The 12,518-nt window shown below is 35.6% G+C and overlaps 1 protein-coding gene across 2 annotated transcripts in view; it reads right to left on the bottom strand.

Moving 5' to 3' along the window:
• Nucleotides 1-11,262, bottom strand: part of CDC16 (cell division cycle 16) — a 19,745-nt gene extending 8,483 nt beyond the window's left edge. The window contains exons 1-10 of one of the 2 annotated variants that reach the window (XM_010177378.2): nucleotides 11,211-11,262; nucleotides 10,160-10,257; nucleotides 9,606-9,644; nucleotides 8,666-8,806; nucleotides 6,477-6,636; nucleotides 5,739-5,833; nucleotides 4,963-5,096; nucleotides 4,451-4,530; nucleotides 2,770-2,819; nucleotides 2,063-2,136 (exon numbers count right to left, since the gene is read on the bottom strand). In XM_010177378.2, coding sequence (XP_010175680.2) covers nucleotides 2,063-2,136; nucleotides 2,770-2,819; nucleotides 4,451-4,530; nucleotides 4,963-5,096; nucleotides 5,739-5,833; nucleotides 6,477-6,636; nucleotides 8,666-8,764 — 692 coding nt within the window. In that variant the 5' untranslated portion in view covers nucleotides 8,765-8,806; nucleotides 9,606-9,644; nucleotides 10,160-10,257; nucleotides 11,211-11,262. The remainder of the gene's footprint in view (nucleotides 1-2,062; nucleotides 2,137-2,769; nucleotides 2,820-4,450; nucleotides 4,531-4,962; nucleotides 5,097-5,738; nucleotides 5,834-6,476; nucleotides 6,637-8,665; nucleotides 8,807-9,605; nucleotides 9,645-10,159; nucleotides 10,258-11,210) is intronic. The other variant, XM_029087312.1, reaches the window with a different exon arrangement.
• Nucleotides 11,263-12,518: the final 1,256 nt, after the last annotated feature.

Here is a 12,518-nt window from a genome sequence, read left to right as displayed (position 1 = left end):
GAATTATGTGATATTACTGAACATAAATAATGATATTATAGGTGAATTGGCCAAAATACAGAAAAAGTCAGTAATGACTAATAACATATTACAAAATTCTAGCTATACATTTCAAAATAAATATATTCTAGCAAACATAGGTTTCACAAGCAAAATACAAAAATACCAAATAAACTCTTAGATTGAACTGTGTGTTGAAATTTCGCCATATAATTGTTCTAGTCTTAATGAAATCAAGAGTATTTTTTTGTCACATCGTAGACAGTTGTCGTGCATCAGAGGATGTACACAAAATGTCCCTCAAGTCCTGAGCTGAAGACTGCAACCTGGAGCCTTTACAGAAAGACGAACTTGACAGGAACATTAGAAAGCTCTGTAGGGTATTTTCTCAGTTTGAAGGCAAGGGCATTCATAACTAAACAGCTCATGACAGATGTGCCCAATCTTTTCTTAAAAGCTTCTGATGTGGAGATCCTACATGTTCCATAAGTAATCTATTCTATTGCTTAATTACCCTTAAACACTTAATTTTTTCCCTAACATTTAATTTAATCTTATTTGTCACAGTTAAACTAATTACTTCTTCTCACAGATCCTCGAGAACAGTTTGTCTCTTTGGACAAAACTTCATATATTTGAACATTTGCATCTTCCTGCTCTACATCCTAGACAGCTTCAATCACTTCAGAAACTTTCCTCATCGTCCACCTTCTCCAGAATGCCTGTTTATTGCCTTCTCTTGAATTCAATCATCTTACATCCATCTTGAGTTCTCCACACAAGTTGACTTGTCAACAGTGACACATTACAGTACAGCTTTGTTAGTCTTATAAAAGATGGATTATGTTCCATCACAAATCTTGCTTTTCCTTGGTGCTTAGATGAGGTTAAACTCTTTTGCAAGGTGTGAAGGATGCAGATAGCTCCTTCTAGAGCAGCCAAAATGATACTTCCTTTACATGCTACCAGGCACTGCCCAGCTGTGCCTTCTATTCAGCATGCTCCAGCATCATGTCTTGTGACTTCAAAACAATGGTATGGGAGCTTGTGTTTTTATCCACGGTATCTCCAGATCCTTTTCTAAGAACTAGTGCCTAGCCCACAGTTGTCCCTAGCCTTGTAGCATCTAGTTATTATTTCACTTTTACCAGACCTTTTTGCCTCTTTGCCAGAACTACCCTGAATTCTGACGTCTTTGGTTTTTTGAGCCCCCCACTCCAACCCACCTATAGACTCTTCCTGGCTAGGGATGCTTGCAGATTTAATAAAGATGTTCTTTATTTCACCACCAAACCCACCTATATCACTTAGGACAGCTTCTTGAAGAATTTCACAGTGGTACTTGTCAGGAATTTAAATAATAAATAATAGTTTCCTCTTTATTTAAATAGTAACCAGGCATTTAAACAGTCTAAATTTCTAACCCATCTTTACATATATTGCCTATAAAGGTCCCAAGAAGAAAAATCAAAGTCTTACAGGTTGATTTAAGCCTTCTCTGTTTAAGCTTGCGGCACAAAAACAAGTGCCCTACTTTACAGTAAGATCCTGCTTCCCAGTGCTGATAATCAAGACACATAGAGAAGACCTACAGGAAAGAGCACTGGACTGACTGATCAATCTAAAAGGTCCAAGGCTGCTCGTGCAAAGAAAGAACCATCCAGCCAAATGTCAGAATTTTCTGTTGAACTCTTTAAGACATGAAACACTGAACCTGGGAGAACACCTGAGTGCCCTTAAGCCAAGAACTCAGGCTTGATTGCCCAGCTGTAGTTAGCTTGGCAGCATGACTGAATGCGGGGACTGCATCTGCCCGTAGCAGGAAGGTGACTGACAAAAGAGATTCCACTTAAGTCTGTATGTCATTTTTAAAGTATCTAGAAGGTTGAGGTCTAAATTGCTATACCAAAAAAAGGGTGTCAACAAAAGGAGTATTTTAGTAGTAACGAGTTTATTAAGGCTTCTGTTTACTTTATGAGCTTAGAACAATCATGTGCATTAAGTATTTATTTAACAAGTGAGCAACACATTTGCCAAGGAAAAACCAGGAAAAAAGTTTTACCTGAGATACCTTCTGGCATGTTCATTTTTGTGGCCAACCATGAGATAGTAGCATCCTACTGCAAACCATGACACCTACACATTAAAATTAAAATAGAATATTATTAGATATATGACACGGATTTTTGTGAAACATCACCATAGGTGATGCAAAACAGAGGAACAGATTATAATTAGAGAAGTTAGGAACATTTTCACTGAAATCACAGTCAGCTTTGAGTTATTCAATATTACAGACAAGCTAGAACTGCTGGCATGTACATCTCTAACTGGTTTCCTTCAGCCTCATGAAGAGAGTGCTAAGTGGAAAGCTTATTGCTGTCTTCAATGATCTAATAGTAGGGAATACAGAGGACAGAGCCAGACTTTTCCTTTTACTCAAAAAACAAAGGAAAACAATTTTAAGTATAAAGGTGATCAAACATTGGAAAAGATTGCTCAGAGAGGCATATATACTGAAGTATTTGTTTTACATTATTATTCAAAGTTAACACCTCACACTGAATATATTTTACAGGTACTCTGTTTTAAAAGAAGAACCTCGGTATAAGAAAATTACAATGCATAGAAAATGAGTGAAACATTTTCACTGGCTCCATCCAGAAAAAGATTTTGAATTCTGAAGCTTAGATTGACTATTACATTACAACTTTCATGTGCTTTCACCTAGAAAAAACTACCTGGTAATGCAGGCTTAGGGCAACTTACAGGATTATTTGGATACAAGTCCACCAGTTTGTGAGAAAGATAGAATAGCTCTACATAGTGGGAAGAAACAAGAAAAGAAAATTAAAACATACTAAAATATTAAGATGTTTCAAGCCCTTTAGCCTTCTATACAAAATATCCAGAACATCTAGCATTATTAATGCACAAGTGAACAAAAATGTTTTCTCTTTAGTGGTAATGCTTCAAACAGCCTCAAAATAGATTCAGTTTTGCAATTAAATAAAAAAAACCCCAAAAACCAACAAAACCCAAAACCAAAAATAACCCACACAGCACATAAATAAGCTGCTATCCATCCCATCCCTTAAGAATTCTGCAACAACTTAGGTCATTAACATACATTAAAATAAATGCCTGTAGTATTACACTTGAATATATCTTGTCAAGGTAAAACACTACTGAACTTCCTGCATCTAAAAGATATAACACACTGGCTAGATCAATTTCAAAGTAGAGTCCTGTGCATTAATATGCTGAAAACAGGACAAGAGCAAATAAATTAGAATTATTCCAAATAATATAATAAGTGATTACTTTTCTAATAAAAATAATAATTTTAGTTACTGGAATAACTTACTACAGATTTTCTAATAACAGCAGAAGTAATCAGATACAGGATAACAATTCTATTGCCTATGCAATTTCAAAAGAAATAGCATTATGGTGCATATAACTTCTATTTCTTCAGAGTACAGATCTTTTAAATTGATGAGTTTGTCCTGGAGTACTTTCCATCAGTTCTGGGGTTCACAAATTTCAAATATGAAAGTTTGCTACAAAATACCAACTTATTTACAAAACTGTACATTTACAAAAATGCTTCCTAAGGCAGACTTAGAAGAAAAATCAGAGTACTGGCTACATTTTCAGATATAGTTAACTATAAAGTAACCGAAAAGTACATTTACTAAACATTGAGAAGTACTAGTACACCTAATGACCTATTTGTGTACATACAATACACCATCCTTTGAGAGACTGCAAATCATATGAGCTCCTTATTGTATTTTCCAATTGCTTTTAAGACACTCAAGCTCCTCACTTGATTTGGATGTTTATATGCAGTCTGAAATGAGAAAAAGCCATCCCAGCTGCAAGTGAGCTATTCTTGTAATTCCAACAAAGGTGCTACATGACTATTAACTTGTTTGAACTAAAAAGAGGCCTTCACAACAGCAAAGGCAAGGAGAGTCTATTTTTTTTCTAATATGGAAGAAGCATGTCCACCTAAGCATATACAATGCTGAAGAGTTCCTTCTAGTTTAAATTAATATATTTCATTTTGCTGTTGAGCAGAAAAAGTACACCTAGATATCCTAGGAAGACCACCTCAAAACAAATCAAACAACAGAAATGAAGCAGTGTATCTCACTAACTTCCTGGCTACACAGATCAGTGATTAAAAGACAGTGACGCTCATCATCGTGAATGAATAAAGACCTTTTGCACAACTATTCTCTCCCAACCCCACTATTAGTTCTTAAACTCCCTTTGCCAGTTACCACTGTTTTCTGGAATTATGTGGGTAGAGCAGATACAAGGAAAAATATATGTAATTTTTTAAATGCTATATAAGGGGGGGTTCTTGGTATCCTTAATTCTTTTTAAAATTGAAGTTTACAGTCATCTTTTGACTCATATGAAATGTTGTGTTTCTTACCATTAGCTTTATTAAGCTCCACAAGTGTCCCTATATGCACAGGTAAACAATTTGCATGGAAAGGATCTTTTTCCATCACTCTGGAAAAAAAATAAATGCACATTTCAAAAATGTTAATGTTATAAGCAAGCTGCTTTTATAGTGTGCAATGTTCCAGCTAATCACCACTTTAGGCATTGGAAAATTATTTGTGACTAGAAGGTAACTATTAACAGCATAATAAAGGCTATATTAAGACCAGAAAAATAGCTACTAATTTAGGTTAACAGAAGAGGATAACATAAAATTCTGGCAAGCTGAAGATACAATCAGAAAAACAGAATACAATACAGATTCGTTTGCAGGTCCCTTCAAATTTAACCAGCAAACTACATATTTTAAATACGTAACAATTTGATAGCAAGTTTCGTGTATGTCAATGCATTGAACAACAATATTCCCTGTAAGTCCAGGCATAATTATTATATTCCACCAAATGAGAGAAAACCCTCAAAGTTGCTTTGTATACTTACACTGAAGTAAGCTTGTAGCACATTTTGAAATCACAGTTATAATAATGTCTTTCAGCTAAGGATACTACCACATCCAGATTTTCCTGAAGACCATCTACTGATTCAGGAATCAGTGTTTCACTGGGTTTATTATACTGAAAGACAAAAGAAACAACATGTGAAACAACAACCAATCTAAAAATCAGACAGTATAAGTATTAATATGCATTAAGCATCTTAAAATTCTTAGTTTTAAGCTGAAAGTCCATAAAACACATATTTGACAAAATGGTTTTGTATAATGTACTTAAAAGGTCATTTAGAAAATGAAAGAGGCTTGCCAATGTCAATTTATTAAGCGTAGGCTGTAGAAATGACTACTGAGCTATATATAGTTGGCTTTTGGTGCTCTCCCATTATCTTTGGAAAAAACTAGTCTGGAATAATGATGCTATATCCTAGTATTTTCAGCTAACTGACATTTTGTCTACATTATTAATGTTCTTTTTCCCCACCTAGAGGTTTGTCAGGAAATAAAGCTAAAATTAAAAAAAAAAAACAAAACAAAACACAAAACAGAATTTCATGTTGTCACCACACCAGAAAAATAAGTTTACACAAAACTGTTATACTACTCCCATAAAGTGTATCTACTGCATCATAAATTTTAAAATAACCAAAACTACAAATCCCTTCTTTACTCCAATGTTCCGAATAAATGGTATCCAAGAAAATTTACATGTGAAGTCAAGACTTTCAATCAATTCTCTAGCTTTTCAGTCAGTTTTGGGGTTTACCTTTTTCAATTTGTTCTCAAATAAAAAGTGAAGCAATTCTTGTTCTTCTTCTGTACATTGTCTACTAAGAGGTAGAGATTCAAGAAGTTCTTTTTCTATGTGAATTAAAAATAAATTGAAGTGGTCATATTACAGAAGAAATAACAAGATCCAACATTTTAAAAATTGAGAGATGCAAAGAATTTTATGATGCTTATCCTGAAAGTACAAGGAAGAAAACAGTACCAATACACTAAAACAGATAATACTAGTAATTATGGAAATTCATGATTGAATTCTTAGTTTTTCCTTCTACACTTTTAAATAAGATTTAATAAAGATAACACAGTACTATTTTTATTTACTCTGCATGTCATATTTTATCACTCAGAAACGCTATATTAACCAACGTCTACTAAAACTAAGCAAACACTAGTAGGGTTTTGTGGATTCAAAGCCCCTGAAGTTGAGAACACTGGAAAAACACCAATTAGGTTGTGCAAAGAGTGTGAGAGGTTCCAGAGCTAACAGACAGGACAGCTGGGTTACTTCTTTTAATTCTTAGCACTATAAGACTGAAAAATAAAGTTCACATGTAAATCTGAGCAGATTGTAACTTTCACTCATTTCATACATTTTCTATTCTTAACATTATAAAATCTGTTACTTGTAGTATTGCTTTAATTTTTATCCAAGAAAAAGGCATATTGAGAAAGCAGCTAAATTTTACTTGTATCTGAGAAATACTGCTATCCAGACCTTCTTGTGCCGTCAGCATATGGTGCGATGTTAGAAGATCAAATGCTTCAAAGCAGTAAACATCAAGCTTCAAGGCCTCTTTGTAGCTGTATGTTGCTAGGGTTCTATTATCCAAAGCATCATAGATCTTCCCTCGCAAAAGGCATATAGAGCTCTTGATCTGGTGGAAAAGCAGGGCTGGAGGTCAAAGACTGAATCAATGTTTGCAATTTGGTTTTGAACACAAATCAAATGGGCTTCCTGAAAAGTAAAAAGCATTTCATGTATGATAGAACCTGGTTTTCTAGTGATGTCTTTAAATAAAATATTGTCTCTACTATCTTAAAAAAAAAAATCAAATGAATGCTCTGTCAGGTTATCGACTGCCCAATGAACACATGCTTGAAATAAGTAGAAGGAGGATAGAGTTTATCTTTTTTACTTCCAGCATGCAGCTCTTATACTCAGTTGTAAGCCAATTATACTAAATTTTCATATGCAATATAGGGAAATTGTCACTTCACAGAATCACAGAATGATGGGGATTGGAAGGGACCTCAAAAGATCATCCAGTCCAATCCCCCTGATGGAGCAGGAACCTAAATGAGATCACACAGGAAGGTGTCCAGGCGTCACTTCCAAAGGCAATTCATTTCTTTGTTGAGTATTAAACCGCATATTTCATGCAAGACAAGAATGACTGCAGCAGAGATGAAAAAAGGTCAAATCAATGGACTCAACTACTCTGAGCAGAAAAATATATGTCTTTCAATCCAAAAAATAGATGTTTCAGAAATGAAAGTAAAGACCATTATTACTGTAGTTAAAGTTGTGCTAAGATGTCTAATAACTAACATATTCTTTCAAAGCTCCATGGATTAGTGTTCAATTCTGACAGAAGGCTGTGGAAGTGTCAGCAAGTTACCTGCAGAACGTTAACACATTACACATCTATGCCATCAGACTAACTAGACAGACCAACTCTCTCAGAAGTCTGCACCCTACAAACAGTACAGCTGCACTAACAACTAATAAACCCCAGGGGGCTGCTAAAGTGGTAATATTGTTACCAGCTCAGAGAGCAGTCATTCATGCTCTGGAACTACTACTATCTGTGCAAACTAATCAAATTACCTTTGAAAAAGCTACAGTCCTAGAGAGAAGTTTGATCTCAAATTTCTTGTAGCAGTACCCACTTCAGTAGTTCTCTCCTTTGGCAAACCAAACTCCTCCTTGCATCAGGGAAGTACATGATCACAAGCATTTGTGAAGGTAAGAACTGATGAAGTTGAGTTTTTCAGGCTGGGTTATTTTTCAGTCAAAATAGTTTCCCTATTTACTTCAATGATCAGCCACCCCAAACACCTTGGCCAGAGTATGATGAAAAGAGAGCAAGAATGAAGAGCCAAAGCTGAGGAATTCCTCCTTTCCTTGCAGTGGTAGCTTAAATGTTCCCAGTAAAGTGCACCACAGTGACTCGGTCTAATCCACTTCTCCCTTAAGCCCGTTAATATCAGCATTTGAAATCAGTTCACATCGATGATTTAACTCATTTTACTACTTCAGTCTTACAGGGAAAATGCCACCTGTCAATCACCTTCACTGTAGTTTCAGGTAGTAAACTTCAATTGATAACTGTGAAAGTAAAGTCTCTTCAGCCTACACGTGGTACTGATCCCTTTTAACTGCGTGCCTAAATAGAATTCTTTCACTGAGCTTCAAAACCTTTACATGACATAATTTTCAACTGTGATCAAAAAATGACCCACCGAGAACAACATTTGAGTGATTAAGGAAATATTTCATTTAAAATAACTGGAGGAGAAGAAAAGTTGCTTTGTTATGTCAGAACCTGCAGCCTAATTGAAAGAAATGTTAGTTTACATTATCAAGACTGAAATTGCAGCGTAGAGCTAAAAGACTCTCAAAACCAATGCTAGATCATGAACTTCCTGCAAAGCACCTGCAAATAATTTATAGGAAGTTGTTGAAAACACTCTCCCTTTTTCAAACCAAGTTATTTACATGCAGGCAAGCTAACACATGACTTCTGACTGACAAGAGAACAATTCAGCATTTTTGAAAATTAAGTTATTCAAAAAAGAAAGCTTAAACACAGAGCTTCAGATTCATACAGCTGTAAAATCATTTTCTGACTTCACACTTTTTTTCTCAGTTATAAAAATATTTGTTTGAAAAATGTCACTTACAGAGGATTGTGACATCTCCCAGTCTGTGGTAGAGTCTTTCAATCCACTTTCATCCTTCAAGTACTTCTCAAAAAGTCTTTTGTTGATTGGCTCTTCCATATCAAGAATATCCAGGGCCTGTTGATGTTCTTTTGCAGCATACTAGCCAAACATGTGCATATAAAAAATAAGGTTGGGATTTGAAACATCTGTACATAAAGCACCAATAAACACAGCGTCACATTTCAAAGGCAAAGATTATAACAACCAGTGCTTATCAGCAGGTTTTTCATGCATGCATATTCTTATTTGGACACATGTCATTTTACAATTGCAGTCAACTATTTTGCTAGTCCTCTATAATATGCAAAAAATTTCAAATACCTACAGAAAAATCTATTATTCAGCATTATGCAATCACAGAAGCAGATAGGCTTCTAAAACTAGTTAATACAGGTTTTAATAAAATACAATGATCTTATTCTAAAAGCAGCACATTATTCTGTTTCGAATTTCTATATTTAACCTACCAATTGAATTGTTTTTTTTCTGTGAAAGCACTGTATTTTACTAATTATGTATCACATTTTATACAGAAGTATAAAGCTGCTAACTATATTTATGGAACCATAAATTACATCTCCTTTGGTCAGATAACAACCAACCAATTAACAATGTAAACATGAAGATATGACATAAAAATGGTTCACATTTTTTCCCCATAAAACATTAGAGGAGTATTTCTGTTCCTGGAAAAAAAAAATTGGTTGCATTTCTTCAGAATAGTACCACAATGGATACTCCAGCAACCAGAAAGAATGAAATCAACTGTCACAACATTTAAACCTGTTGTTCCAATGAACACAAACATCTACATTGCCTGTCAGGTACCTAATCTTCCCAAGATGCATTTTTTATTTAGTTTGGTTTGTTTCCAACAGAGGTTAAAACATGTACTCACATGACATCTAGCTGCAAGGTAGCGACACGCTTCATATAACTGAAAGAGAAGTTTCACACACGTTAGTTATAACAAGAGAGCATGTTTACTTACACTGCTAGACTCTGTTTTGCTCTCTCCTTTTTCAGCTGCATGGCTGCTTCATCCCTTTCACCTCCAAAAATCTTTCCTTGCCAAATTGACTAAGTCTGTAACATTTTCTCTACTATTAAACTCTCAAAGAACACTTGCTTCACTCTTGCCTTCACCACTCATTAGCACAGTGGGAGGACAATTTAAACAACCACACCTGAAGTGACACTACACCTTTCCACACCTGCTGCAGTTACATACTTGGACCACTTCTCTTTTCCGTTACCCTATCGGCGGACAAGAGTTTCAATCTGGCTGATTGAACACACGACTATGCTTGGTTCAGATAAACTCCATCATACAGGTTTTTTAATTACTTTTCCTATAAACCTTATCCTCTGATGGTGAAGAAGTCACTGTGGTTAGCAGCAGAGGTTTAAAAGTGGAATAAAAGTAGTAAGTCTTTGACTAACATGACTTACCTTATCCAATTTACGCGATCGAAGGGCATGTGCTGCCCTATGATACTGAGCTGTTAAATAAAGACATTGGGCCAACCAGTAGATATCTTGTGGTTCCTCTAAAATAAAAGAACAAATTATAAAATATTAATTTATAATATATCTTTAAACACTTTCATACAGAATATTCACTTTTGCTTCACTAGGAAAGTATTATCCCCCTACTCTAGCATCCTATTGAGTTACAAAGGGTTTATATATATATATATGTATAAACAACTTATAATATCTATTAGTAAGAGATTAAAATGAAAAAATAATCATATCTTAATGACATTCATTGGACAGTGAGTACAAAAAATCTCGTATTAGAGGTGTGTCATGAGAAGGAGACAACAGTGATAAAATCTAAAAAAAAAAAAAAAAAGAAAAGAAAAAGAAAAAAGAAAAAAAGAAGTAGCAGTTGCAGGTTACTCTGACCTTGGACAGAGCAGAAAAAAAAACAACCCAGAAAGAACTGTCTCTCAAAAAAGATCAGTGGGAACATAACAACAGTGAGAGTGAAAGCATTACACTTCTCAGCTTGAAGTTACAATTGCAGAAGCACATCTTGCTACTCTCCTACTTTATTGGCAACCAAAGTTTTCGTGAGATCAAGCCCCTAGAATCATTTTAAGAAGCGTAAATGGTCCATGGCTGTAGGCAGACATAGGCTACCAGCATCACCTCACTCTGTAAACCTGCATTCTACTTGTCATCCAGAGCAGCACTGAATCCTATAGGAAACCACTGTTGTCTCTTGTAGCTTTTTCCCCCTCCCATGCCTCCCTCAAGGTAGGCAAACCTTAAGGTTTGGCCAAACATAAATTTTAATGCAAAGTCCAAAAGGGAAGGAAGATTGGCCCTGCTCTATTTAGAAAAATTGCATTGCAAAGATCACAGAAAAACACTTACACCAAAACTTCAACATTTAGCCACACAGCCTGAAAAATAACTAAATAAACAAAGCCAAAACAGAACACTATCAGAAAGAAGTTAATAAAAAAAAAAAAAGTAAAAAGTAACTACTTACCATGAGACAGTGAAGCTACCTTGTCTGCCCAAAACAGAGCACTTTGATACTGCTGCTGTAAAAACATGACAGAAACAATTAGTATTTATTTGGGGTTAGCTTTCCTGGATTATTTTGAAATATATTGTACATCATTCACATTTAACATCTCATGCATGTAGTCTCTAACAAACAACGATTCACATTTGAAATCCTCTTAAGTTCAAAACAATGGTTTAAAAGGGCCAGTACTGTAAGTTCTAAACGATACAAAAAAGTAATTTGAGGCAGGGTTGTTCATTTATTTTCAATAAAATGCAGATATCTTTGACCTAAACATATGCACTACATAAATATGGCTATAGGTTGATCTGCTATCACTGAAAAAGTAGCAAGAATCCCCCCCTTCCAGTTAAAATAATTGCTACATTTTAGGAGAAAGAGAATACTCTATTAGAAAAACGACATATAAATCACTTCTGGAAACTTCAGCAGTATCACCTCTGATTAAGATGTTTTCATTGTCCAGTCAAGATGCTTTAACCTCACACAAACCATAGGCTCTGTGTGAATTTCCCCTGATTCTTGGATACACAGTTTCATTGTTAAGTCTGCAGTTCAGAAGAAGTGAGTGAAACATAGAAGACGGGCAGCAACTAGAGGTCCAACAGAAGCAGAATTTGCAGGTATATCCCACTAACTCAGCTAAGGTTGCCAGCAGATTTGGGGTGCTAGGCAAAACCTCATAGAATTGGGTAGGATTATTCTCTGAGAAGATCAGCGGGGGTTACCATTGTTCCTTTTTATCCTTCTCCATGCTATGAGGCATAACATGCCTGCCAGGATCTGCTGGATGTTTAACAGATATCCTGCCACAGCAAGGACTTGCAATGCTAGAAAAGCCTTGACCACTTCTCTTTCCTGCAGTATTACAGTGGTGGAGTTTGTGTACAATCTGAGAGACCATTTTATGCTTTTGGAGTAGAGGTTTGGCAGACTTTTCCAAAATGCACACTGATGGGATTCTAGTCCTCACAGCACACTATGTATGCTCCATGGCCTAAGTGATCTCTTCTGTCCTGTGTTCCCACATTTACTACCTGGTTGGGATTAAGAACAGCCAGCAAATTTGCCAAGGCAATAGTTTGGTTTCCATCCGCACTCCCAGGAAAAAACCAAAACCCCACCAAAAAGACCCAACCAAAGCTCCACATACGTAAGAGCTGTCTACAAGACCTGATGTTTAAATAAATCTCTCAGCACCACAAAAGGAAGGCACAATCCAGGCCTACAGAACACGGTACAGCTGCTGTTGAGCAGTTCCACAGT

This window comes from Antrostomus carolinensis, unplaced genomic scaffold (genome assembly GCF_000700745.2).
Source record: "Antrostomus carolinensis isolate BGI_N321 unplaced genomic scaffold, ASM70074v2 scaffold18051, whole genome shotgun sequence".
NCBI classification, from domain to species: Eukaryota; Metazoa; Chordata; class Aves; order Caprimulgiformes; family Caprimulgidae; genus Antrostomus; species Antrostomus carolinensis.
This window is presented reverse-complemented; position numbering and strand designations above follow the sequence as displayed.